Source organism: Amphiprion ocellaris, chromosome 11 (assembly GCF_022539595.1).
Source record: "Amphiprion ocellaris isolate individual 3 ecotype Okinawa chromosome 11, ASM2253959v1, whole genome shotgun sequence".
Lineage (NCBI taxonomy): Eukaryota > Metazoa > Chordata > Actinopteri > Pomacentridae > Amphiprion > Amphiprion ocellaris.
In genome coordinates, this window is record NC_072776.1 from 18,826,438 (window position 1) to 18,853,805 (window position 27,368).

Genomic DNA, 27,368 nt, shown 5'->3' on the forward strand with positions numbered 1-27,368 from the left:
TCAGATGTTAGTGTTGCAGGAAAAAAAGGAAAAAAGCCCAGAGATGTAGGATCATCTTTTTGAAGTTGGTGGTTCATATCCCCAAAAGCACAAAGACTCCCTGAAAATATGTAGGCAAAAACAAAACCCCTCCCTTTCCTTAAGAACTCAGTGGGACAACTGACTGCCCATCACTTTAATCCTGCATATGTACCCTCAAGCTATGGAATACATAAATAAAGTGCTATGTTAGTCCCAGTGGGAATTTGTGTAAGCATTGCATCAGCATCAAGCAGCTCACAGTGTCAGAGCTCAGTAAACTTTCTAATTAAATGTATGCCTCATCAGGATTTTAATGAAGTTGCTTCAGTCAAAATGGAAGTGAAATAGTAAAATGTATGTATGAAAAATTCAGCAGACCGTGGTGCTTAACCACATGATATGTTTCATTGCTTCATCACATATTTGTTTTCTTGATATACGCTCTTCATGCAATACACATATTTAGCCGAATCTTATTTGTTAGTTAAATATTAATGGATAGGAACTGTGAAACTGCTTGTCATAGTTGGTGTCTCTTTGTAAAATAATTTACTGGCGCCACCCAGAGGTCATTCATTGACATTGACAAACATGAAAACACTATAATTAAAATATTTATTTCTCGAAAGAAAATAAAACTAATATAATATTGAATGCCGAAGCAGCATTGGTCACATGACTTTGACAGAGTGGGTGTGACAGTCATGGATCCACAGATTTACTAAGCACAGAATCTGAATCTGAATTTCAAGAATTACAATTGTAAAAATTGAATGTATAGAGGTTAATTTTCAGAGAGAATCAAATACAATTTCAGAACAAAAAAATTCTGCTTCAAACTGTAGGTTTTTGGTTTCAGGTTTATTGTGATACAGTTTAAATTTATGATATACAAATTCAAAACATAAAATAAAATTCAATGTTTTATTTCAGTTGGTATAATTGAGCAAAACAAATTCAAATATGAATCCCTGAAATTATGTTTCTGGTATCACATATTTCTGCCAGTAGAGGTAAAAGCATATAATAAAGTAACTGCAAAACTGTAAATGTGAATCAAGGTGTGTTAAGTTCTGACATCCAGTGATATTTCAATCAAACACATTACAACCATGTTAAAAATGCTAACTGTCATCACCTATTAATTTAGCATTTACTAAATTATAATTTACAAGCACAATTTTACCAGCCAACTTGATAAGAAATTTAATATCACATTTTGTAACAAATAAACAGCTTCTGAGTGTTGAACAGAACCCCGGCTGGTTTTGACTGTCTTCCTAAGTTTTCCTCACATTCTGTCCATCTTTACTGATTCCTTGGACGCTTTCTTAACCTTCTTTCTTGTTGTCAGGAACCCATACGCAAAGCCGATGATCCCAAGGAGACTTGCAAGGAGAAATCCGAACAGGACATAAAGTGATACTTCAGCATCATCAGCTGAAAGCTGCTGACCCAAGAAGTTCACTTTGTCCAGAGGATAGCCAGGCTCTGGAGTCGGGGCAGGCGTACCTGTTGTGAGAGGGGAACAAGAATCAAGTACAATGTCATTTTCTGACTCCTATTAGACTAATATAAAACACACAGACTATATCCAGGCTCTGTTTAAAATGGGTATATGTCCTGCACACTGCACTGCCCAGTATTCAAACCTAGAGGTAGCATCACTTCCTAAATCTGACAGTTATTGCACAAGTTTTAGATGTGTGAGCTTATTAAGTGTGTCAATGCATAGGCATTGAAGCACAGTCTGAATATGTGTTTTGATATTATCTACAATTTTTTTTGTTAACCCAGTTTTGATTTAAGTTTCATCATTTTTTGGAAAATCCAGAACTTTCTTTCAGTTCAAATAAACATAAATTTTGACCGGAAAAATTTTATTTAAAAAAAAAAAAAAAAAAAAGAAAAGAAAAAAAAGAAAGAGCAGTTAAGATTCTTTCCTTCTTACAATTTTTCCGCTACACAAACAGTTTATACATAAAAATGTAGACATTTTTGTTTCTTTCTGGTAGTGTGAGTCATCGCTATGTATGTTTTGTAAATCACCTCAGAGTACAGAGTGTGCCAAAACTCTCATTGACTCTCATTATATCCCAGCTCCAGGGTCTCTCTAACTTGTAAACAAATCTGTGATTTGATGAGGTTCTGTCATTAAGACCCTTTTATATATGGGTCACTTTGGGGACAGTTGTGGATCCTATCACTGTTTGATTTTGCAGATTTTTAATAAACTACAAGGAATTACTCTTAAACACCTGGAAACTCAACTGCTGTTCTGCGTCGCAGTTCACATGTCTAATGTGCAGACATGTAGATCTACACACCATGACCTGCCACTGGATCCTGGTTCGGACTGACACACTGTTGGTGATCATTTATGATTGATATGAGTTTAACTTGGTCTCGGAGCTGTTGTTTTTTGGTGTGCAAAGGTGTGCTTTTTGGAAACATAAATATGGATGCTGCAGATATTAAACAAACTACAAGTAAACATTTCTTAACACCTGCATTAAGCAGCTCTGTGATGTTTTCGTACGAATATTGGTGCTGAAATGTGAAAAAAAAACCCTTCCTTAATAACTTCACCGTCTGTCCGTCAATGTGAGAGCTCAGTTCACACTTGCTGAAAGATATATGGAAACATTACTATGTTAAACCTAGTAAGAATGCCGGCACAGCTTTCAAGGATAAGCGAATTGGGCGAGTAATAACACATGTATCTAACTAACTAATAAAAGTTCTGAAATGTTATGAAAGGCTTATCAGAGACTCTGAAATATGCTGGCTTTTCAAAATAAAATTAATCTATGTAAACTATATAGAATGTATAAAAATAGCAAGACATAAAGCAGCAGAAGCTCCACCAGCACATTCAAAATTTCTTTAGCTCTTTTTAAAGTTTATTATGTTACCTTCAGCTTCAGGGCTCAAACACTCATGGGGTCCATTGGCAGGATCTGGGAAGCCATTGCAGGTGATGATAGTAGCATAGCGCAATGCTGAATTTTTAGGGATGCGAGGCAGATCAGGGTCTGAACGGTTCACAAAGAAAAGGCCAAATTGCTCGGCAAAGCCAGCAGCCCATTCAAAGTTGTCCATTAACGACCAGGCTGTGTATGCTCTCAGATCGACTTCATCCAGAACACGGGCTGAGACGACAACAGGAGTATATTTAGCATGCAAGTACACAGTACAGGTCAAAAACACTAAAATTTGGCTCAGTGAATTTGGATGATTATTTTGAGCAAGTATTTCTGGCTTACAAACCTCTAATTTGAAATACAAAATATGCAAAGAATCTAAACAATTTTTTTTTTTTTAAATAGGTCTGTCCATTCTTTATTTCATATTGACTATTGTACCTTTCAGACCCTGGTTAATGTAGTTCTCATAGAAGTACATTCTGAAGACATCATTCAAGTCTACTACTCCTCGTTCTGAGATCCCATTCTCTGTGACATAGATGGCTGGGTTTCCATACTCTTCCTTAATAAACTTGAGGAGCCTCCTAAATCCAAATGGAGTGATTTTCAACCAGAAGGAGCCAGATCCGATCCAGGTGCGGTCGTGAGTTTGTCTAGTACCCCTGAATATTGGATTAGACAACACATCTCAGGATCAGTTTAGCATGTAGCTCTGGCTTGACTTTTTGAAATGAAAAATGTAAACATTTCCAGATACATCTGTATAAATATGTTCTCACTAAAATAGCAAGACAAGTACTATGACACACTTAATTGTAGATTTAATTCCCATCTGTGTCACTAATATTCTGCTCAGGTATTTTGAGGTACAAAAAAAACCACAGCAATCAAAAGTTAGCCGACAGTCACTTTTTAATTCCAACTTACCTGTCACCTTCATAATCCTGCTGATTTCCTAAATCATAAGGGTATGCAAGGACCGTCGTGTAATGGTTTAAGCCAAAGTAATCATGAGTCCCTTTGATCCTGTTGATCTCCTCAGGGGTAAACTCTGGAAGTCTATATTCAAAAAAAAAAAAAAGGGAAAAAAAGTTTTTTCAAGCCTTATCCAGGATTTCTTACAGAAATTACTATTAGTCCTTAGGACAAAGAATATTTATTCCCCTGCCAGTAAATAACTTCAGTTTACTTAACCAGATCACAAACAAAGGTAGTTTTGTAAGTGTAAGCAAATGATAAAAGAATATATATTGATTGAGGTTTAAACACCATATGCAAATGTCTAGGTACATCCTGTGATAATATCGTGATTCAGTCAAATAGATTCCTCTGCTTGTGACAGTATAAACTATTATTTACCGTGATTTAGGGAGACCTGCAGCGAGGCTTCTTCTTTGAATGATTGATTTCATTATTTCTGGATAATCACCTTTGAAGATGGGATGGGCAAACCAGCCAATAAAGAACTGGAAAAAAAGTTTTCATGTTATGCAACTAGCTGAAGATGAATTCACTGAAAACCAGTTGACATCCTGACACTGAAAACCCTCTGGTAAACAGTATTGGTGAAAAAAACTGTAAAAAGAGGCAGACCCAGTTCTGGTGTTGACGTCTGTTTTTTTTTTTTTTGTTTGTTTTTAATTTTACCTGCAAGTAACGCATGGCTGCATCCACATCTTCCTGCTTATATGGGTTCCTTGGTTCAGCCCAATCAGAATTGATGGTAATGGAGATGACACCACCTTGTGTTGCTCGGTACTTGTCATTGTAGAGATGCCAGGCCTCTGCATGGGCTTTGATTAGGTTGTGAGCTGCATCGTACTGTTTACCAAAAACGCCTGAAACATTTGAGATTAGGACAGACCACATTTAACTTATGTTTGTGTTGTTTCAGTTGTGATATAAAAGTTAAAATCTGTTCTTTCATACACCATGTATTGACTAATAATTGGTAAAATACAAATTACAGCAATTGCACTCTAATTTCTAGTTCAAACTAACTTGCAATAAAACATATGACTTGAAAATGTGGTTTGTTTTTCAAATTTAAGTGAACACAATAGTATTTTAAAACCATCACTTAAAATCTACTGTATAATCTTGTTAGTTATGACATTTTTCAGACTGTGCTATTTGTCCAGACAGTCATTATTTCACTTTGGGGATACTTGGTAAATCATGAGTGACTGATGGTGACACTTTTTTAATCCAAAGTCATCATCAAGCCGAATAGAGATGATGAGGGGCTATTACTCTTTGGTTAGTAGCAGTTGTCTACTTCGATTAAGTTACTTTTTAGTTGAAAACATTTCATGTGATTTGTCTAGTAAACAAAACAACTATGGATGTACTTAACAGATTTTTCCCACAGAAAGTGATGAAAATTGGTCAAGGTGGAGAGCATCGAAAGAACAGAACTTTGCTTGGTTACCTGGAGCAAAGGTCCCATATCCATAGCCAAGGTTGGCTACAATGTAGGGTTCGTTGAGGGTGATCCAGAACTTTACTTTATTTCCAAGTCGGCTGAATAAAACATCAGCATAATCTCTGAATCTTTGGACAATGGTTTCATTCTCCCAGCCTCCTACTTTCTGAAGCTCTAATGGAAGATCCCAGTGGTACAGCGTAATCTGAAATATAGACAAGAGAAAAATGCATACTACTGTGATAAGTAGTAGATAACTTTTCACAGGTGATGCATACTGTGTTTCACTAAGGCATGTTATTTTTTTTTAACTGAGAGATATTGCTGCTACTACAAGGAGCCCTCATGGCCTACATATACATGCAGTTAAAAATGGCTTGTCGTCTAGAATTAACCTCCTCTGTCTGTGCTACTGGTTTTATCTGAGGAGCTACCAGCTAATTTGAGTTTTGATGGTAATGTTTTAATAACCCAGTGCAATCAATTTTGAAATAGTTTAGATGACTGCTTGTTCAATGATTTCAAGAAAGCTGCAAGCAGCAATACTGGAGGGAAAGCAATCAGCCCATTCTCATCAGGCATGTTTTCAATGTCCACTGCATCAGTTGAATTCATACTAACAACATGGTGTGTACCTGGGGCTGAATATTTGCAGCTTTCAAAGCATCCAGTAATCTGTGGTAGTAGTTGAGTCCAGCTTCATTAATGTTCTTATTAGTGCCGTCAGGAAGCACTCTGGACCAGGACACAGAGAAGCGATAGTGGGTCACTTTCAACTTCTTCAGCACCTCAATATCCTCGTCAAGCTTGTTGTAACTATCACAAGCAATATCGCCATTATCGCTGTCACCCACTCTCAAAGGAGTATGGGCAAACTTGTCCCAGATACTCAATCCCTTTCCATCGGCTCTCCAGCTGCCTTCAATCTGAAATGAAAGAAAAGCAGTATTACAAAAGCACCACGGTAAACACCCTCTGCATCCCACTCCAGCTCTACTCCACTGCTATGTGCCATAGCAGTGTGAAGTTCTTTCTGTCACTGTTGAAACAGATTTGGGATGATATTGCCTACCTGGTAGGAGGCGCTAGCAGTGCTCCAGTAAAAATCTTTTGGAAATTCTCCATAAAGTATCTTCTCATCATCTGGTAATGGGAAACCGTTGTCTTTCATGACTTGGTAATAATAGTGAGCCGAGTGCTTGGGTGTCCTTGGCCGGTTTGGATTCGTGAAGTCAACATGGTGCAATCCAAATCCAAAGTTGTATCCATTCAGCCACTCAAAAGAATCCATAAGAGATGTTGCCATGTATCCTTTCACATTTACACCATCAAGACTTTGAGCTGCGTGTTATAGGGGAGAGAAAACTTAATTAGGAAAAAACTGGACATCTGTAGCCTATACAAATGTGTTATAATATGTAATTACAAACAATGGTCAAAAAGTTAGAGGTACTGCATGTGCAAGATAATGGGTATTAAAGAGGACTTCTTGATATGTCAACCAGAGATTAGTTTTAGCATGCTAAATTATTACTTAATGAATAGTTATTTCTAAAACATCTTGTAACTCACCCTTTAAAGCTTCATCAGCATAGGTTTTGTAGTAAAATACTCTGTCTGTATCATCGACTGTGACCTCAGTCAATGTACCCACTCCACTCTCAGTAACATAAATCTGTGGATTTCCATACTCCTCCTTGATCCAGTTGAGGAGTCTTCTCAAGCCCCATGCCACAGCTCTCTGGTTTGTGATGGCTGTGGTTGGTGAATCACTTTCCTCTGCCTCTGACATGTCCTTGTCATGTTGATATGAATAAGGTGAAAGCTGACCTGTAACATGACTTGCTATCTTTGTAGTGTAATGATTTATACAGAACATGTCAGCAGTTCCCTTGATGTAGTTCTTTTCCTCTTCAGTGAAGGAAGGGAGTCTTGACTCTGAGAGATCTTGGAGTTCACTTTTGTTTCCAACTTGCCACTTCATTGCATCAGGATAGTCGCCATTCTTGAAAATGGGATGTGCAAACCAACCCAGTTGGAACTGCAATGCACGGTCAGCAGCCCTCACTTCACGAAGAACATTGACATCTTTAGGTTCAATCCAATCTGCATTGAGAGCAATGGATACTAAACCTCCTTGGGATACACGATACTTGTCATCATATGTATGGTAAGCCTTGGCGTGAGCTTTGATCAGGTTGTGTGCAACTATGTATGGTGAAATTCCTGGATTCTTAATGCTTGGTGGGATCGTTCCAAGCCCATATCCTAGCCATGCAATTGAGTGAGGCTGGTTGATGGTCATCCACAGTTTCACTCTGTCACCAAAGGTGGCAAAACAGAAGTCACAATAGTCATTGAAAATGTCAATCATGTCTACATTCTCCCAGCCACCGCGGTCTTGCAAAGCTTGAGGGAGGTCCCAATGGTAAATTGTCACCATGGGAGTGATTTTATTTGCCAACAGGCCATTAATGAGTCTATTGTAATAGTCAACACCTTTCTGGTTCAGGGACGAACGAGTACCATCAGGAAAGATCCTGGACCAGGACAAAGAGAATCTGTATGACTGCACCCTCAGAGCTCTCAGCATGTAGAGGTCTTCATCAAGTCTGTTGTAACTGTCACAGGCTACATCGCCAGTTGCATCAGCAGGCATAGTGCCAGGTGTATGAGTATACACATCCCAGATACTGGGCCCCTTTCCATCAGCATTCCAGCCTCCTTCAATCTGGTAAGCTGAAGATGAAACTCCCCAACTGAAGTCTTGTGGGAATGTGCCATAGTGGTATAATAGTCTCTGGAAATTTGACTGGTGTGAGAATTTCTCCCAGACAACCTTTGATTTAGATGGAACCTCTGATGGTGGTAAAGCTGGTGCACGGTGAGGGAGTTGCATCTTCACCCCTTCATAAACATTACCTTTGCTCAAAGCAAAACCATTTTGCTCGATGACCTGTGAAAAGAAATACGCAGACTGCTTTGGGGTTCTTGGTCTGTCAGGACTTTCAAAATCAACATAGTGAAGACCAAATCTTTCACTGTAGCCTTGTTTTCCTTCAAATCCATCCATGAGTGACTGCACTGTGAACCGCTGCACATTCACTCCATCAGTGAGTATTGCTACAAAATGGACACAAAACAGCACATTAAAGATGGAGATTTATACCAACTAGGTTTAATAAATGGTTTTCTATTTGAGAAATCTCAGACACTAACCTTTCAAGGCCTCATTGATGTAACCCCTCATGTACTCGATTCTGCTGGTGTCATTGAAAGTGTCCCCACCGTACTCTGTTGGCATCCCATTCCCAGTTATGTAGATGGGCACATTAACAACATTCAAGTACTCTTTGGAAATGTAGTTCAGAAGCATTCTCAGTCCCGAAGGTGAAGAAAAGATCCAGTTAGAAGCTGTGGAAGACCATGAAGGGTCCACACTTTCCTGGAAGTCACCCACTCCCTGAGGACCAGGAGTGCAGCCACCATCAATGTTACTGACCAACCGGGAAGTGTAGTGGTTCAGTCCAAAAAAGTCAGCAGTTCCAAGTATCCTCTTGCTCTCTGAGGGAGTAAAAACTGGAAGTCTTGCAGGCTCAGAGCTGGGACACTTAGTTCTTTTCAGTTCAATCTGAGTTTTGAGTTCTGCAGGATAATCTCCATCTACAAATATAGGGTGTGCAAACCAGCCCAGCATGAACTGCAGGTAGCGATCTGCAGCTGCTACGTCTTCAGGTATAGCGGGGTTTTTGGGTTCAGCCCAGTCAGAGTTCAGCGCAATGCCCACTTTCCCTCCTTGTGTCTTCCTGTAATTGTCATTGTAGACATGCCAGGCTTCAGCATGGGACTTGAGCATATTGTGGGTGACCTGAAAAGACAAAATATGGTCAGTGTACCAGAACAACAATGAAAAAAATTAATCATTCTATATGTTTTGTAATAGCAATTCTCTTACCTGATAGGAAGAAACCACATAATCCTTTATTCCAGGGGCGTGCTCACCAGTGCCATACCCAGCATGGCTCACCACCCAGGGACTGCTGAATGTGTTCCAGGTTTTGACCCTGTCTCCAAACCTGGAGAAACAGAAGTCTGCATAGTCCTTGAAAGCTTCAACAATGGATGGGTTGGTCCATCCACCAGCATCTTGGAGTGCCTGGGGCAGATCCCAATGATAGAGAGTGACAACAGGTTGTATGCCAGATTCAATGAGAGCATCGATCAGCTTGTCATAATAGAGAGCCCCTTTCTCTGATAGGCTTCCTCGGTGGCCTGAGGGGAAAATACGGGCCCAGGAGATGGAGAACTGGTAGGTGTTGACTTGAAGACCTCGCAGGAGGTAGACATCATAGTCCACCTTGTTGTAACTGTCACATGCTAAATCAATGGTCTGATTTTCAAAGGCTTGATGTTCATGACCAAAACGGTCCCAAATGGTTTCTCCCTTCCCATCTGCTTTCCAGCCTCCTTCAACTTTGAAGGACTCAGTGGAGGTGGCCCACTGGAAACCAGGGGGGAAGGATTCCTTCAGGAAGGCGTCTCTTACAGATGAGGACATGGTGGCAAAATGGTTCCAAGTGTTGCAGTAAGTCGTTGAACACAATGACATAAGTAGATTGTTTCTGTTGTCCAAGGCATCTCTTTGATGTTATTGTGTGACAATCAAATGAACAAGAAAATAAGGTTAGTTGGGGATACTTATGGATTTATGCATATATTTAGGGCCATGACAATAGAAAATACCTTTTTGGAGGACAGTCAGCTAGATGTAACATATTCACCATGTCAATTCCAACAATAGTTTGGCCTCTATTACTCACTTCTGTAAAAGTAGAATCAAAAGAGTCATTCTGCATGTTTCTTTCATTGTTGTAAAATTACATCAGAATAATTGAATCTGAGATGCTTAACATGACACAGTTGTACACAAATGTAGCCTTGTTAAGGTATTAAGTACATTTCTGAGTGTGACTGCCAAATATTATTTACAAGAATTAGTTGTATGTTTTTTAAAGAGAGCAAATAAAAATATTGATCAGTAGTACATTTTGGTTTTCAACTGTTTTTTTAATATGAAGGTCGTGACTTCTAATTACCCTTTAAGAGTTTGGTGTCCGACAGAAACTGATGAGGAGAACAGTTGATAGTATTCAGCTCATAAATTACTATGGGTGTGTCTCCACACTTTCCCTGCAAGAAAACATAAACATTCATGTTACAACATCCCCAGAATCAGACAGAGTAGGTTTACCATGTAGTCGATTAATGGAAACTATATTTTGAAATAACCTGTGACATACCATCACACTTTGTAGCTGCTTGGCCAAGTGTTGTCCAGCGGCGCAGTCATATTGAACTTTAATGGACAGGAAATCTAAATATGTCTGAAACACAGGTGCAGAAATGGGAGCGTAGCTGAACATGGAATACATGTTGCTTTTCCTTAACAAAATTAACTTCATGTTTGTCAAACAGGTGTATAAATTAGAAATTATCTTGACAGACAAACTTATTGCTGTACTGCTCATGAGCACAATTCTTACTTTTACTCTTTAAACTGTATGTTTTGTTTTATGTGACTGTAGGATCTTACCAGCAGTTGGGTATCACAGATGTCTGGAATTTTACTGGCCTTTGTCCCAACTGATACTTGTCCATCTGCACAAAGTTTGATTCAGTTATTAATTTACCATTTCACTCCCACATCAGACTGACAGATTACATTGTCTATCATGACCTTTGGGACATGTGGTTAATAGTTGTGAAACACTGAGATTTGGACATTTGTGTTTCTTGTGCCTTAACTTGTCATTTTGTAAAGATGTTATTTATTTTTGCTATTTTTTTATTTTATTATTTGGAAATACCATAATTTGCACATTATTTTACATTTTTGTCTCTCTGATCACGTCATTTCTAAAAAACAAATCAGACATTACAATCAAACAGTTACTTAATACTTTAGTAGTCTTTTCACCAAATACTTTTTTACTCTTACTTGAGTAATTTTTTGGATGACTACTTTTTACTTCTACTTGAGTGATATTATTTTGAAGTAACGTTTTTCTTACTTGAGTACAATTTTTGGCTACTCTATCCACCTCTGCTCTGTTGATCCGTTCAAAAGTTTAGGGTCACCCAGGCAATTTCATGTTTTCTATGAAAATTCACACTTTTATTCAAGCGCTAACATAATTGCACAAGAGTTTTCTAATCATCAGTTAGCCTTTCAACACCATTAGCTAACACAATGTAGCATTAGAACACAGGAGTGATGGTTGCTGGAAATGTTCCTCTGTACCACTATGTAGATATTCCATTAAAAATCAGCTGTTTCCAGCTAGAATAGTCATTTACGACATTAACAATGTCTAGACTGTACTTCTGATTAATTTAATGTTATCTTCATTGAAAAAATGCTTTTTTTCAAAAATAAGGACATTTCCTAGTGAACCCAAACTTTTGAACGGTAGTATATATGCTCATCAGACAGTATAGGGACATTATACATACAACACTGTCAAAAAAAGGTGAGAACATCCATCCATTATCTATACACTGCCTAAGAGCCTATCCCAGCTGATTTAGGGTGAAGGCAGGGTACATCCTGGACAGGTTGCCAGTCTATTGCAGGGCTATATATAAAGACAAACAAGCACATTCACATTCACACCTATGGACCATTTTGAGTCAAGGTTAGAACAGATTAAGAACATTTTCTAATTATGTTACTCAAACTCAGCACATAATAAAAGATAATCTTGATTTCCTACCTCTCTCTGGAAACAGTTGGTGGTAGCGGCGGTAGACACTGGCATGTGCATGAAGAGCGTTTTGCAGGTCAGCATTGTTCAGCTCATCCAAGCTGCTCAGTGTCATCCAGGTCTTTGCCAGGTCTCCAAACTGTACAAAAACAAACTCTGCATACTGCTGAAACATCTGTACCAGCTTCTTGCTCTCCCAGCGTCCATACCTTGATCTCAGAGAGTCTGGTACAGTGGATCCATGAAGGATGACCAGAGGCTCAAGTCCCACCTGGTGCAGCTGCTTCATCAGGGTCTGGTAGCAGTTAACCACAGCCTGTTGGGGCTGGCTGGGGAGGCCTGAAGGAAGGAGCTGAGTCCATGACAGCGGTACCTTGAAGTGAGTCACCCCTCGGCTCTGGAGGTACTCAAAGTACTTTGTAGAATCAGGAGGTATGGGATGACTGCAGTCAAAGGTGTCCAGCAATGCCTTGTCAGATGTTTCTCCATTGAGGCCCGTCACCTGTTTGTTGGACATGGGGCCTGCAAGAAACATGGCCTCAAGTTGATGGTCATGTTTCTGACTCAGGCAGCCATATACAGCTATCAGACACAGAGGAAGAATCTTCCTCAAGAGAGACATATTGTCCATTGAATGAGTCCCTGCATGGGTAACCTTTTATAGTTGTCCTGTTTATGACCTTGAACTATCAGTCAGATCAGAGTTCATAACTGTTGCTAATACTCCAATGTGCTGCAGTCACGCTGCTGGGATGCTTTATGATGTCTTTGGCAAGAGTGGTGGAGTCCCTCTGATAAAGAGTCATACAGAAGACAGGACAGATTTATTATGAAATGTAGTAAATATCAATACAGAGATTAAAGAAGACACTGATTGGTTCACAGAATGTAAAATGGAATTTCCGAGGACAGATTTTCAGTTGATTGTGTGTTATATTTGTGTATTCAGTGGGAAGTGATTAAACCATAAAACTTCAGATGGCAGGTGTCAGTTAAGGTAAACAGTGTGGACCTTAATTGGTTATGAAACACGTTTTTTTGTGTCTTTAATCATGCTTTTGTTATTTGGGGTTATTGCCAAACAGTGTCTGTGTGGTTTGCACATCACATGTAGGTGCGAGGCATCAGTGAAAAGGGTATTTTTTGTCTCATATGACTGCAACACAAATGTCAGTATTCAAGCATTTAAATGTCAGCCTATTTGTTTTATGATTTATTTATTTCTCCGTTTGGTTGAAGAGAGAAAATCAAAATTAATCAAGATGTTATCAGTCAAGTCATTTTGAGGTCTTTTTCATTTTGCATGCTTTATTCGGTCCACATGAATTTTATGTCGAGGCATGCTTTGGACTCATTTGATTTGAGCTACGTCATAAATAGTCCAATTACTTTCTTAATTTTTTTTCTATTGTCTTGTAATCCGGTGTGTTAATAACAGTGATTAAGAGTTCTATTATTCATGGGGCTCAGGAGCCTAAACTGGGAGCTCACTGCAGGTAAACATGCACCACACAACAGGCTATATAGGAATCACTAATTTGAAAATTTGCAGTCAAGTTACACAATATTTAGTGTCATTCTGGTCCAGAATAATAGTTTCAGTGTGAATGTGAACTTTACAGTATTTAAGCATCATGTGAATTGTTCTACCTTCTGTCTTTTACATTAAAATGACCTTGGTTTGCAGGGTTTCCCACTAAGCTTCACTAACCTTTCATCAGGGATCACAAAATAGTGTAAATGTAATCCATTCATTCTGATCAGAAGTTAGTAACATCAGCTGACAGAGAATTGGAGTCTGAGAATTAGCCAACAAATGTGATTTAGGATCAACTCGACCTGACATGTAGCTGGTTAGTTTCAGGGCATCACTTCATTGTGTTCCAGTTAAACCTGGCTTCTGCTGTAACTGCTTTCCTCTCAATCAGTTACTCATAGTGGAAACGGTAGGATTTGTATTTCACCCATTTACTGTGTACATTGTTTGTGAGGAAAATATCTCCATTTTTCATTTTTTGTCCTCTTAGAATCCAAAAACATTTCAGAATTCTCCAGTGGTTATCTTTAACTTATCAGAGGATTGATTTACTATGTTTTTGCAAACCAAGAGGTAGTATCACGAGGTTGATAATATATTATGATGAACATGGTGATAACCATCAAGTAATTGAGATGGTTAAACAACAATAAAAATATAGCTGGTAAAGAAACTTGTCTGTGATTCTATATCACACATTTTAATTGACATTGTTTGTTGAAATGTAGAAGCAATTTAAAAGATTACATGTAGGTTCCTGATTCAGAAAAAAAAATTAAAATTTATGACAAAACTGTCACTATTTTTAACTTGTTGGGACTACTAAGATGTATTACCCACATTGGGTTCAAATCTATGTGTTTGCTATATTTTCTCCCCTACTACTTAAAAAACAGGCATTTTAAAGCATATTACAAATGCACATCCTGGTCTTCAAACGTGAGGTCAAGATGGGGATGCAGTTATCATTTGGGTGAGTCCAGAGTCTTTCTGATCATATCACAGAGCTGCAGTAAAACACTGTAACGTGCAAGTGGCAGTGTTTTATTGCAGAGCTATTTAGATGTGATTCCAATCTTAATGATGCAACAACACAATAAGAAGAAAACAGAATACCATTAAACAGCTTGGCAATCATTCAGTCTCAATTCAAGGCACCATGAGGACGCTCCTGTGGTTTGTGTGTCTGTACATTTTCTGTCTGTATGTTTGTCAGAACAGTGGGGTGAATGGGCAGGAGGACTTCATGTTTCTTGCAGGGCCTCTTACAAACCAGGTGGTCAAAGGCTCAGATAGTGAAGTGAATAATGCCTTTGACTGCAGTCATCCCATACCTCCTAGTTCTAAGCAGTACTTTTATTACCTCAAGAGCCGAGGGGTGACTCACTTCAAGGTACCGCTGTCATGGACTCAGCTCCTTCCTTCAGGCCTCCCCAGCCAGCCCCAACAGCAGAGTTTGTCTTTCAGGAGTTTGCAGCATTGGCACATTCATGGGTGACAATGAGTCACTTGGAAGATGTTTGGCGTGATGTTCCTGCAGGTGCTCCTTGTTCTCCACAAAATATCCTCCATCTCACCAAGAACATTCACCACCTCTATCATCAACAGTTTCCCGACAAAGCTGAGTTAAACTGACCAGAGGTGGACAGAACTGATGACATGACTGATGACTTCATTTATGTTTTCAATATTTGCCATTTGTTACCACTTTGTAAATATCTGAATACAAATGGAATGTTCGTTGTATTTCTCAGAACTTTTAAACTGCAACCATCAAGGTCTTGTGCAATACATGCTGTCTTTTCCATGTGCCTTGACCACACGTCGATAAAAAACCAATACTTTATGATCAACTGATACTGACACCTTTGATTACAATATTGATAGCCCTATTAAGCCAGGTTATATCAATGTCAGTGTCAGCAGTCAATCCACGTGAGATCAGCAAAACAATTTTGCATGCGTGTCACTGTCCAGTTGTGCCCAACAGGCCTTTTTTCATAACAGATATTTTGAGTAGGGAAAGTATATCTTCCTCACACTGTGTTATGTAAAACATGTCATAAATGCTTCTATTATTACAGGGAGATGCCTGCCAGTTGGGTTGAGAACTAAAGATGTAGGTTCTCTCTCAAAGATTAAAGATTTAACAACGGAAAGCTGCATCAGTGTTTCTTTTATGTGTGCATCTTTCATTGTGTCGGGCAGAAATAATAATTTCTAAACAACAGTCAGAACTTGATAAATCACATTTTAAAAAAAGAATAAGAAAAATGGCTTCACATTTTAACAATGTGTCTAAGGGAAATTTTATGGCAGTTATGTTGTTCCTAAATTGTCCTTTCATGGAAATAAAATTTGTTACTAAGACTACTACTACTGAGACCCCATGAAAGAAATGCTTTCTACCCACATGAAGGTTTATGGTCATGAGTACATTTTACACTTTGTTTTCTTTTCTTTCTTTTTACAGTGTCCTCGACCTACTGTGTCCTTGGTGTATGACGTACTGTGTCTTGTCGGAACTAGTTACGTGGGACTAGTTGACGAGCAGAACAGACGAATACGTCATGACGCGGCACTATATGACGCCTTCGTTTACATTCGTCAGTTGTACGCCACTTTGAATTGTGTTACTTCCGCTGTGCACGGTTTGCACTACATTATGGCTCCTAAGTGTAAGTGTAACTCTTCTGATGGCAGTGCTTTGAAGAAAAGGAAAGCCATCTCCATGTAAGTGAAATTAAATATAATAAAACACTTGAAACAGGGCAAAATAGCAATATTGTGATGCACGTAACAGCTTTGTTTACATTTTCGCCAGATTTCGATTTACAGCAACTTGTTGTTTTAATGTTGATGATTATTTCTTACAGCTCATGAAAATCAGACATCCATATCTCAAAATTTTAAAATATTTGTTCCAAGTTTGAGTAAATGACAATTCAAAGAGTACAAAAGACCTCTCGGTATCTCTGGGTCTAGTTCTGCACACACTCCAACAGTAGTTGAGAAGACTGCTGACCTCAAAGTTGTCAATACCCTTGACAAGATACGCCACAGAAGGTCATCGCAGAAAATGCTGCTGTTGGCTCTCTGTTAGTATATTGATGAAAAGTTGACTGGAAGGAAAAAGTAAGGTAGGAGAAGGTGCACAAGCAACAGGCATGGCTGCAGTCTTGAAGGATGGTCAAGAAATTGAAGAACTTGGGACGGCTTCACAGAAGGTGAACTAAAACTGGTGTCAGTGCACCAACAGCCACCAAGCACAGACATCTTCATGAAAGAGGCGACAACTGTCCCATTCCTGACGTCAAGCTGGTCCTGAACCAGAGACAATGTCAGAGGCATCTTACCTGGGATAAGGAAAAGTAGAACTGGAGTATTGCTCAGTGATCTTATTTGCAGATGAAGTTTTGCATTTCATTTGGAAATGAAGGTCCTGTCAAGAGTGGACAGGCACAGAATTAGGGATGCACCAATTATCAGCCCAACTGATTATTAAGGCTGATATTTGGCATTTTTAGATTATTGATATTGTTATTTTTAATGACCGATTTTTTAAAAATTTATAAAATGTGCTATTTTGGCTCTGATGCAACTGCCTCTCTGTCTCTGCAGCTGCTCTGTGGTCTCAAGCAATGTCCTGCCCACAGCTCTATCTGATTGGCTGTTACTTACAAAGATTAACAGGCAATCACTGAAAACTATTGATTTACAAACCTGGACAGACAGGTTCATTTGCAGAGCAGAGCAGCTCCAGTGCATTATTGGAGCTGTGTTTGAAAGGTGAGATAACAGACACTGGTAAAGGTGAATGAACACAACAGTGTTACAAAATCATTCCCAGTGTGCCTGTTACACAGAAAAGACTCCAATAATTCACTAGTCAGTGTTAATAAGTTGTGCAGCTGGACTTACCTTGCTGATGATGGCTAATGTGGAATTTAAAGAAAATGTGTAATTGTAAGAAAACCAGGATGCATTGTTAAATGCCAATTTGGGTTTAAGGTTGAGCGTTGTTACTCATAACCACCACAAGAGGGCGGTAATGCACCCTGGCGTGTTCTGTGTGCGACAATGTAGCCGGACAAGAGAAGGAGACGTGGCTCGAAGACGGCAAGACACATGTAAAATAAACTAAGCCGCTGTTTGCAAACCTGTTCCTTTCTCACGTCGTTTTTCACCTCTGAGCCAATTTCCGCTACATCTGTTATAAACACAACACTTTTTGCTTTTTTCTTTACTTTTTTACATAACTAAGTTTGTCCTCTTGTTCAGCAGTAACAGCTAGCTAAATATCTAGCTTCTATTCCTGAGAAAAAAAGCTAATGTTACTGTAATTAGAGCGGGATTAGCAAACAACAAATAAAACATGGAATAAAAATGGTACCACTGATGTGTAAGCGGAGCCAATCAAGCCTTTGACAGTTCATTACCTTTTACTGATGAATATGTAGCAGAAAAATGTAAAAGAAAAAGTCTATTTTTAAAACATTTCGAAGCCCAAATGACCTCCAATTCTGGAATGACCCTTGTCTCTGGGTTGGAAATTACAATTAGCTTCTCAATTCTGAAGTGTTTCTAAATTGGTCACCGCTCTACTACCTGCTTCCACTGTCATCCATCCATCCATTATCTATACACCGCTTAATCCTCACTAGGGTCGCGGGGGGGGCTGGAGTCTATCCCAGCTAACTCGGGTGAAGGCAGGGGACACCCTAGACAGGTCGCCAGTCTGTCGCAGGGCCACATACAAAGACAAACAAGCACTCACACATTCACACCTACGGGCAATTTAGAATAATCAATTAACCTCACCATATTTTTGGACTGTGGGAGGAAGCCGGAGTACCCGGAGAAAACCCACGCATGCACAGGGAGAACATGCAAACTCCATGCAGAAAGATCCCGGGAAAGCCGGGACGCGAACCAGGGATCTTCTCGCTGCAAGGCGAAAGTGCTAACCACTACGCCACTGTGCAGCCCACTTCCACTGTCAATTACCGTTAATTTAGTTTGTTTACCCGTAATCATTCATCCACAGTCTGATGTTTCTTACATCATTGTTGTCCTTTTGTTTGTTTGAACAGTGGTTAATAAATATTCTGTGTATAATTACCATCAGTGTTTTGTAGTATATTTTCTTCTAGGTGACTGAACACTCAGGACAAAAAGACCTCATTCATAGTTGCAGAATCTTAATTTCAAATGAACTAGGAAGTACAAAAAGCAATGACACAACAAAGCCTAGCAGCCTACATGTTTTTTTTTCTGTAATGGATTCCAACCTTTCACTTCTTCATTTGGGAACTGGATGTCAGTGAAATCAGAGTTTATGAGTTCTAATTATATACTAATTACCATAAGTTGATTTGATAAAGTTGTGAGTATTCAGACTTCCAGATCCAGATCAGCAGGCACTCAAGTCATCAAACTTTCATGCAAGTTAATCAACATGACCTAAAAACATTCCATATGCAACTATGAGTGAACATGTTTTCCTCCACTCTGACTCATACTCCATCCTGACAGACTCTGGGGTTTCAGATGTTGACCAGACCTCTTGTTGATCAGAGCTGCTGAGGAGCAAGCAGGGAAGCGCATGCAGAAGAGACACCCACCGTGCATTAATGCGTACATCCTGTTGAGAAGGCAGGTCACCCTGGAGACCAGATGTAGGTAAATTTGCAGGTGGGAGCAGGAAAGATGTGTAATTGTCCTGGTAGCCCTTATTTTTGTGGATTGTGTCACAAACAACAGTGTTGAAATCTGCTTTTCTACTGGTATAGTGCACGGCTGCATCCATATCCTCCTTCTAAAAGAGAGTTCTTGGCCCTGACCTTTCAGAATAAATGGTAATGCTGTTTTCAGTTTTAATGTTAAGGTTTTAATCAGTGCAGTCAGTTCTGAAATAGTTTGGATGAGTAGTTAGTCTGTGATATCAGGAAAGCTGCAAACAGCAGTACTGGAGGATCTTTAATATTGTTTGTTGTTGAAGTTGTTTTTGTCAAAATGGTAGTAAAAGAGTAAAATGTATGGAGGAAAAATTCAGAATCCTGTGTGTGTGCCTAATGTTATTTTTTAGTGAAATACTGATGCATTCAAAATGTGAAACTGCTACATGTTCTTGCGACAGCAGTCACCGTCAGTGTCTCCTTGAAAAATAATTTACTGGCGCCATCTAGAGGTCATTCATTCACACTGATCAACATATGAAATTACTGTAATCCATCCATCCATACATACATACATACATACATTTTCTATACACTGCTTTATCCTCTGTAGGGTCTTGTGGTGAGTGAGTTTCTTTGTGAGGTATTAATTTTTGACTTCAGGTTTATTAGAATATCATTTTAGTTTGTTAAATAAATTCAAGACATATGATTTAAGTTTAATGTTTTATTTAGATTCTTCAAATTGAGCAATAAAATTCAAATATAAATAAATGAAAATCAATTTCTGGTATCACAAATTTCTAACCAATGTGAAGTTGTGTTAAGTTCCTGCATCAGATTATGGTGTTAGATGTTTAAATTATACACATTAAAAATCACGTTAGACATACAAATTATTATTACTTATCAATTTAACTTTTATTTAATTATAATTCACAACCACATTTGCACCAGCCAACTTCACAATGAACTAGATAGCACATTTTGTGACAAAAAAAAAACAAGTTTTGAAGGTTTTCTCTGTACTGGTGGCAAGCAGCACATCTTCACAGGTATGTGTTATAGAGCTCTGACTAATGTAGAGGCCATTTGGCTCAAAATGTTTAACAGCACAGCTCTTCTATATTGTAGCATTAAATATGGAAAAAAACAGACATAATTCTGGCTGGTTTTGACTTTCCTCACATTCTGTCCATCTTAAATAATTCCTTAGATGCTCTCTTCAACTTCTTTCTTGTTGCCAGGAGCACATACACAACGGCGATGATGCCAAGGAGACTTGCAAGGAGAAATCCGAACAGGACATAAAGTGACACTTCAGCATCATCAGCTGAAAGCTGCTGACCCAAGAAGTCCACTTTGTCCAGAGGATAACCAGACATGGTTGTCTTTTCAGAGTTCTCTGCTGTAGTTGCAGGCGAGGGAGTTGTGGCTGTAGCTGCAGGTGTAGCTGTTGTGAGAGCGGGACAAGAAGCAAGTAAAATGTCATCATTCGCTCCTGTTTGGTGAATATTTAACACATAGCTTCCAGACTCTGTTGAAAATGGATATACGTTCTGCGCTGTCCAGAATTCAAACCTAGAGGAAGTTCCATCCATTATCTATACATTCTATACACCCTCTGTAGGGTCTGGAGCCTATCACAGCTGACTCAGGGCAAAGGCAGAGGACACCCTTGACAGGTCACCAGCCTGTCACAGAGCTACAACTAAAACTGAAATTCACACCGACGGACAATTTAGAATCACCAATTAACCTCAACTCATGTTTTTGGCCTGTGGGAGGAAGCCGGAGAACACAGAGAGAACCCACGCAGACACAGGCAGAACATGCAAACTCCAAGCCCAGGCCGTTACGCAAACCAGGGATCTTCTGGCTGTGAGGTGACTGTGCTAACCACCAAGTCACCTACACAAAATTTTACATCCTAAATATGACAATTATTGCATTCATTTTAAATATGTGCTCTTATTTATTATGTTACCTTCAGCTTCAGGGTTCAAACACTCATGGGGTCCGAGGGCCGGATCTTTGAAGCCATTGCAGTTGATGAGGGAGGTATAGTAAGATGCTGACTTTTTCGGGATGCGAGGCAGAGCAGGGTCTGAGCGGTTCACAAAGAAAAGTCCAAATCGCTCAGCATAGCCAGAAGCCCACTCAAAGTTGTCCATTAACGACCAGGCTGTGTAGCCTCTCAGATCAACTCCATCCAGAACACGGGCTGAGACGACAGCAAGAATACATTTAACATGCAAGTATGCGTAGCAGTATAAGTCAACAACATAAATATTTTGATAATTATTTGTCATTGGTCTTTCTGTCATACAAACTTCCATTTTAAATACAAGTTATGAAAAGAATCTAAGCAAAAAACTACTCCTTGTTTCATATTGACTGTTGTACCTTTAAGGCCAGCATTAATGTAGTTCTCGTAGAAGTACTCTCTATGGACGTCATTCAAGTCCACTGCTCCTTTTTCTGAGATCCCATTCTCTGTAACATAGATGGGTGGGTTTCCATACTCATCCTTAATAAACTTGAGGATTCTCCTAAATGCAAATGGAGTGATGTGCAACCAGGAGGAGCCAGAGCCGATCCAGGTGTGGTCGTATATGAACGTAATCCCCCTGAATGTTGGATTGGAGATCACAGCTCAGGATCATTTCTATGTAAATATGGTCTTACCAAAAGAGGCAGACAAACACTATAACATACTTATTTGTTTGTTTAATTCCCTTCTGCATCACTAATATTCTGCTCAGGTATTATGAGGTACAAAAAAGGCATCAAGCAAAAGTTAAAAGAGATTCACTTTAAAATTGCAACTTACCTGTCAGCATCATAATTGTCCTCATTTCCATAATCAACAAGGAATACAATAACACCAGTGTAAAAGTTTAAGCCGAAGAAATCATGAGTCCCATTGATCCTTTGGACTTCCTCAGGGGTAAACTCTGGGAGCCTGCATTTAAAAAAAAAAAAAAAAAAGAAGAAGAATTTTTTTTTCAAACCTTATCGAGGATTTCTCACAAACATTACTCTTAATCTTCAGGACAAAAAATAATATTCATCTAAAAAAAAAAATCTATAATATTCAAATATCTTCACTTTTCTTAACCAGACTATAAACAAAGGTAGTAGTGTTAGTGTAAACAGATGAAAGCATGCATATTAATTGAGGCTTCAACCTCACGTCTAGCAAATGTCTTGGTACCCCTTACAATGTGGATCAATCAAATTGATGTCTCTGCTTGTGATGATATCAACTAGTCTTCATTTACCGTGATTTAGGGAGACCTGCAGTGAGGCTTCTTTCACGAACGACTTTTTTCATTATTTCAGGATAATCGCCCCTGAAGATGGGATGGGCAAACCAGCCAATAAAGAACTGCAGAAAAAAAAATATTATGTAATTAACTGAGATGAATTCACTGAAAATCAGTTGATATCATGATTCTTAAAACCATCTGGTAAACAGTAAAAATGAAAAAACACAATAGAAAATGGCAGACAGATTTCTGGTGTTGACAGCTGTTTTTATTACCTGCATGTAGCGCCTGGTTGCATCCAAATCCTCCTGCTTATTTGGGTTTCTTGGCTCTGCCCATTCAGAATTGATGGTAATGGAGATGATACCACCTTGTGTCGCTCGATACTTGTCATTGTAGAGATGCCAGGCCTCAGCATGGGCCTTGATTAGGTTGTGAGCTGCAATGTAGTGCTTACCCTGAACGCCTGAAACATTTGAGATTAGGACAGATCACATTTAACTTATGTTTGTGTTGTTTCAGTTGTGATATAAAAGTTAAAACTTGTTCTTTCATACACTGTGCATTGAGTAACAATTAGTAAAACACAAATTACAGCAATTACTCTCTTATTTCTGTGATGAACTTCCAGTATGCACTATTCAGTAATAAAATATATGACTTTAAAAAGGTACTTCGATTTTATACACAATAACCTTTTAAAATCACTTAACCATTTAAAATGTATTGAATGCTCTTGTTAGTAGTGGCATTTTTCTGACTGAACTATTTCAAAAACCTTGGTCGGATGAACATAAAATGTTGTACAGCCATTCATGATTTGCCTTTTACTTTGGTGACACTTAATCATAAGTCTCTGATGATGACACTTTTTTAAACTAGTGTCATCATCAGGCCTAATAGAGCTGCTAGCATGACTAGGGGCTATTAGTCGTTAGTAGTTGTAGTTGTTTACTTGCATGAAGTTACACTGGATATGTGTACTCAACAAAATGAATACAAAGAATTTTTACAGCTTGTCTTCACAGTTAGTGATTAAAATTGGTCAAAGCAGAGAGCATTTAAAGAACAGAACAATTGCTTGTTTACCTGGAGCAAAGTTTCCATATCCATAGCCAAGGTTGGCTACAATCCAGGCTTCATTGAGGGTGATCCAAAACTTTACTTTACTTCCAAGTCGGCTGAATAAAACATCTGCATATTCTCTGAATCTTTGGACAATGGTTTCATTCTCCCAGCCTCCTACTTTCTGAAGCTCTAATGGAAGATCCCAGTGGTAAAGTGTCAGCTAATAAAATGACCAGAGAAAAATGCATATTAAATTCATAAGTTTGACACACTTTCAACAGATGATGCAGACCGTATTTTGGCAAGGCAGTCAGTACTGATACTGCTACTACCACAAGGTGCCCTCAGGCCTACAAGTTTGTGTAGCTGAAGATGGCCAACAGTCTTGACCTAATCTCCTCTCTCTGTGCTGCTGGTTTTACCTAAGAATGTACCAGCTAATTTGAGCTTTAATGATAACATGCCTGATCAAAATGGGTCGATTGCCCATTCTCATCAGGCATGTTTTGAAAGTCCACTGCATCAGTTGAATTCATACTAACAACATGGTGTGTACCTGGGGCTGAATATTTGCAGCTTTCAAAGCATCCAGTAATCTGTGGTAGTAGTTGAGTCCAGCTTCATTAATGTTCTTATTAGTGCCGTCAGGAAGCACTCTGGGCCAGGACACAGAGAAGCGATAGTGGGTCACTTTCAACTTCTTCAGCACCTCGATATCCTCATCAAGCTTGTTGTAACTATTGCAAGCAACATCGCCATTATCGCCATTGGCACTCTCCCAGGAGTGTGGGAAAACTCATCCCAGATACTAAATCCTTTTCCATCGGCTCTCCAACCACCTTCAATCTGAAATGAAAGAAAAGCAGTATTACAAAAGCGGCCATGGTAAACACCCTCTGCATCCCACCCCAGCTCTACTCCACTCCAATGTGCCATAGCAGTGTGAAGTTCTTTCTGCCACTTTTGAAACAGATTTGGGACAGTATTGCCTACCTGGTAAGCGGAGCTGGAAGTGCTCCACCAAAAATCTTTCGGAAAATCTCCATAAAGTATTTTGTCATCATCTGTTGCCAGGAAACCATTGTCCTTTACGACCTGGCAATAATAGTGAGCCGAGCGCTTGGGTGTCCTTGGCCGGTTTGGGTTATTGAAGTCAACATGGTGCAATCCAAACAAAAAGTTATATCCATTCATCCACTCAAAAGAATCCATGAGAGATGTTGCCATGTATCCTTTCACGTTTACACCGTCAAGATTTTGAGCTGCATATTATAGGAGAGAAATAACGTCATTAGCAATAAAAATGGACATTTGTAGATATATAGCCTATACTAGTGTGTTATAATATGTGATTACACACATATTGCATACTGCAAAGTAAAGAGAAATAGTTGACATGTCAACGAAAGTTTAGCTTCAGCATGCTAGAGAATTATATACTATTATATTACTTAATGAACAATATTTTCTAAAACATCTTCATCATGTGCCCACTCACCCTTTAAAGCCTCATCAATGTAAGATTTGTAATAAAATATTCTGTCTGTGTCTTCAATTGTGATAGGAAAGGGTGAAGGCACTCCATTCTCAGTAACATAAATCTGTGGATTTCCATACTCCTCCTTGATCCAGTTGAGGAGTCTTCTCAAGCCCCATGCCACAGCTCTTTGTCCTGCGTAGGCCGTAGTTGGTGAATCAGGTTCCTCTGTTTCTAACACGTCCCGGTCATCGTCATATGAATAAGGGGAAAGCTTTCCTGTAGCAAATGTTACTACCTTTGTAGTGTAATGATTTATACAAAACATATCAGCAGTTCCCTTGATGTAGTTCTTTTCCTCTTCAGTGAAGGAAGGGAGTCTTGACTCTGAGAGGTCTTGGAGTTCACTTTTGGCTGAAATTTGCCACTTCATCGCATCAGGATAGTCACCATTCTTGAAAATGGGATGTGCAAACCAACCCAGTTGGAACTGCAGTGCACGGTCAGCAGATTCCACATCACGGGGAACATTGGCATCTTTAGGTTCAATCCAATCTGCATTGAGAGCAATGGATACTAAACCTCCTTGGGATGTGCGATACTTGTCATCATATGTATGGTAAGCCTTGGCGTGAGCTTTGATCAGGTTGTGTGCAACTATGTATGGTGAAATTCCTGGATTCTTAATGCTTGGTGGGATCGTTCCAAGCCCATATCCTAGCCATGCAATTGAGTGAGGCTGGTTGATGGTCATCCACAGTTTCACTCTGTCACCAAAGGCGGCAAAGCAGAAGTCACAATAGTCATTGAAAATGTCAATCATGTCTACATTCTCCCAGCCACCGCGGTCTTGCAAAGCTTGAGGGAGGTCCCAATGGTAAATTGTCACCATGGGAGTGATTTTATTTGCCAACAGGCCATTAATGAGTCTATTGTAATAGTCAACACCTTTCTGGTTCAGGGATGAACGAGTGCCATCAGGAAAGATCCTGGACCAGGACAAAGAGAATCTATATGACTTCACCCTCAGAGCTCTCAGCATGTAGAGGTCTTCATCAAGTCTGTTGTAACTGTCACAGGCTACATCTCCATTTGCATCAGCAGGCATAGTGCCAGGTGTGTGAGTGTACACATCCCAGATACTGGGCCCCTTTCCATCAGCATTCCAGCCTCCTTCAATCTGGTAAGCTGAAGATGAAACTCCCCAACTGAAGTCTTGTGGGAACTTGCCAAAGTGGTACAATTTTCTCTGGAGTTCCGACTGGTGTGAGAATTTCTCCCAGACAACCTTTGATTTAGATGGAACCTCTGATGGTGGTAAAGCTGGTGCACGGTGAGGGAGTTGCATCTTCACTCCTTCATAAACATCACCTTTGCTCAAAGCAAAACCATTTTGCTCAATAACTTGTGAATAGAAATACGCAGACTGCTTTGGGGTTCTTGGTCTCTCAGGATTTTCAAATTCGACATAGTGAAGACCAAATCTTTCACTGTAGCCTTGTTTTCCCTCAAAGCCATCCATGAGTGACTGCACTGTGAACCGCTGCACATTCACTCCATCAGTGAGTATTGCTACAAAATGAATACAAAACAGCACATTAAAGATGGAGATTTATACCAACTAGGTTTAATGAATGGTTTTTCTATTAGAGAAATCTCAGACACTAACCTTTCAAGGCCTCATTGATGTAACCCCGCATGTACTCGATTCTGCTGGTGTCATTGAAAGTGTCCCCACCGTACTCTGTTGGCATCCCATTCCCAGTTATGTAGATGGGCACATTAACAACATTCAAGTACTCTTTGGAAATGTAGTTCAGAAGCATTCTCAGTCCCGAAGGTGCAGAAAAGATCCAGTCAGAAGCTGTGGAAGGCCATGAAGGGTCCACACTTTCCTGGAAGTCACCCACTCCCTGAGGACCAGGAGTGCAGCCACCATCAATGTTACTGACCAACCGGGAAGTATAGTGGTTCAGTCCAAAAAAGTCAGCAGTTCCAAGTATCCTCTTGCTCTCTGAGGGAGTAAAAACTGGAAGTCTTGCAGGCTCAGAGCTGGGACACTTATTTCTTTTCAGTTCAATCTGAGTTTTGAGTTCTGCAGGATAATCTCCATCTACATATATACTAGGGTGTGCAAACCAGGCCCAGCATGAACTGCAGTAGCGATCTGCAGGCTGGCTACGTCTTCAGGTATAGGCG

General features: G+C 39.4%; 1 protein-coding gene across 1 annotated transcript; it reads right to left on the reverse strand.

Annotated features, from left to right (window-relative positions):
• Positions 1 to 861: 861 nt before the first annotated feature.
• Positions 862 to 27,139, reverse strand: LOC111586173 (lactase/phlorizin hydrolase-like). Its single transcript, XM_055015410.1, is given in 29 exon segments — positions 862 to 1,533; positions 2,937 to 3,173; positions 3,387 to 3,610; positions 3,876 to 4,007; positions 4,308 to 4,414; positions 4,596 to 4,786; positions 5,380 to 5,578; positions 6,009 to 6,299; positions 6,446 to 6,714; positions 6,946 to 8,496; positions 8,593 to 9,241; positions 9,329 to 10,013; positions 10,117 to 10,195; positions 10,470 to 10,563; positions 10,674 to 10,757; positions 10,967 to 11,031; positions 12,147 to 12,779; positions 20,539 to 20,805; positions 21,340 to 21,576; positions 21,759 to 21,982; positions 22,186 to 22,317; positions 22,637 to 22,743; positions 22,900 to 23,090; positions 23,714 to 23,912; positions 24,249 to 24,467; positions 24,470 to 24,538; positions 24,686 to 24,954; positions 25,191 to 26,741; positions 26,839 to 27,139. Coding segments are annotated over 29 exon segments (9,333 nt in total). The 5' UTR covers positions 26,996 to 27,139; the 3' UTR covers positions 862 to 1,312.
• Positions 27,140 to 27,368: the final 229 nt, after the last annotated feature.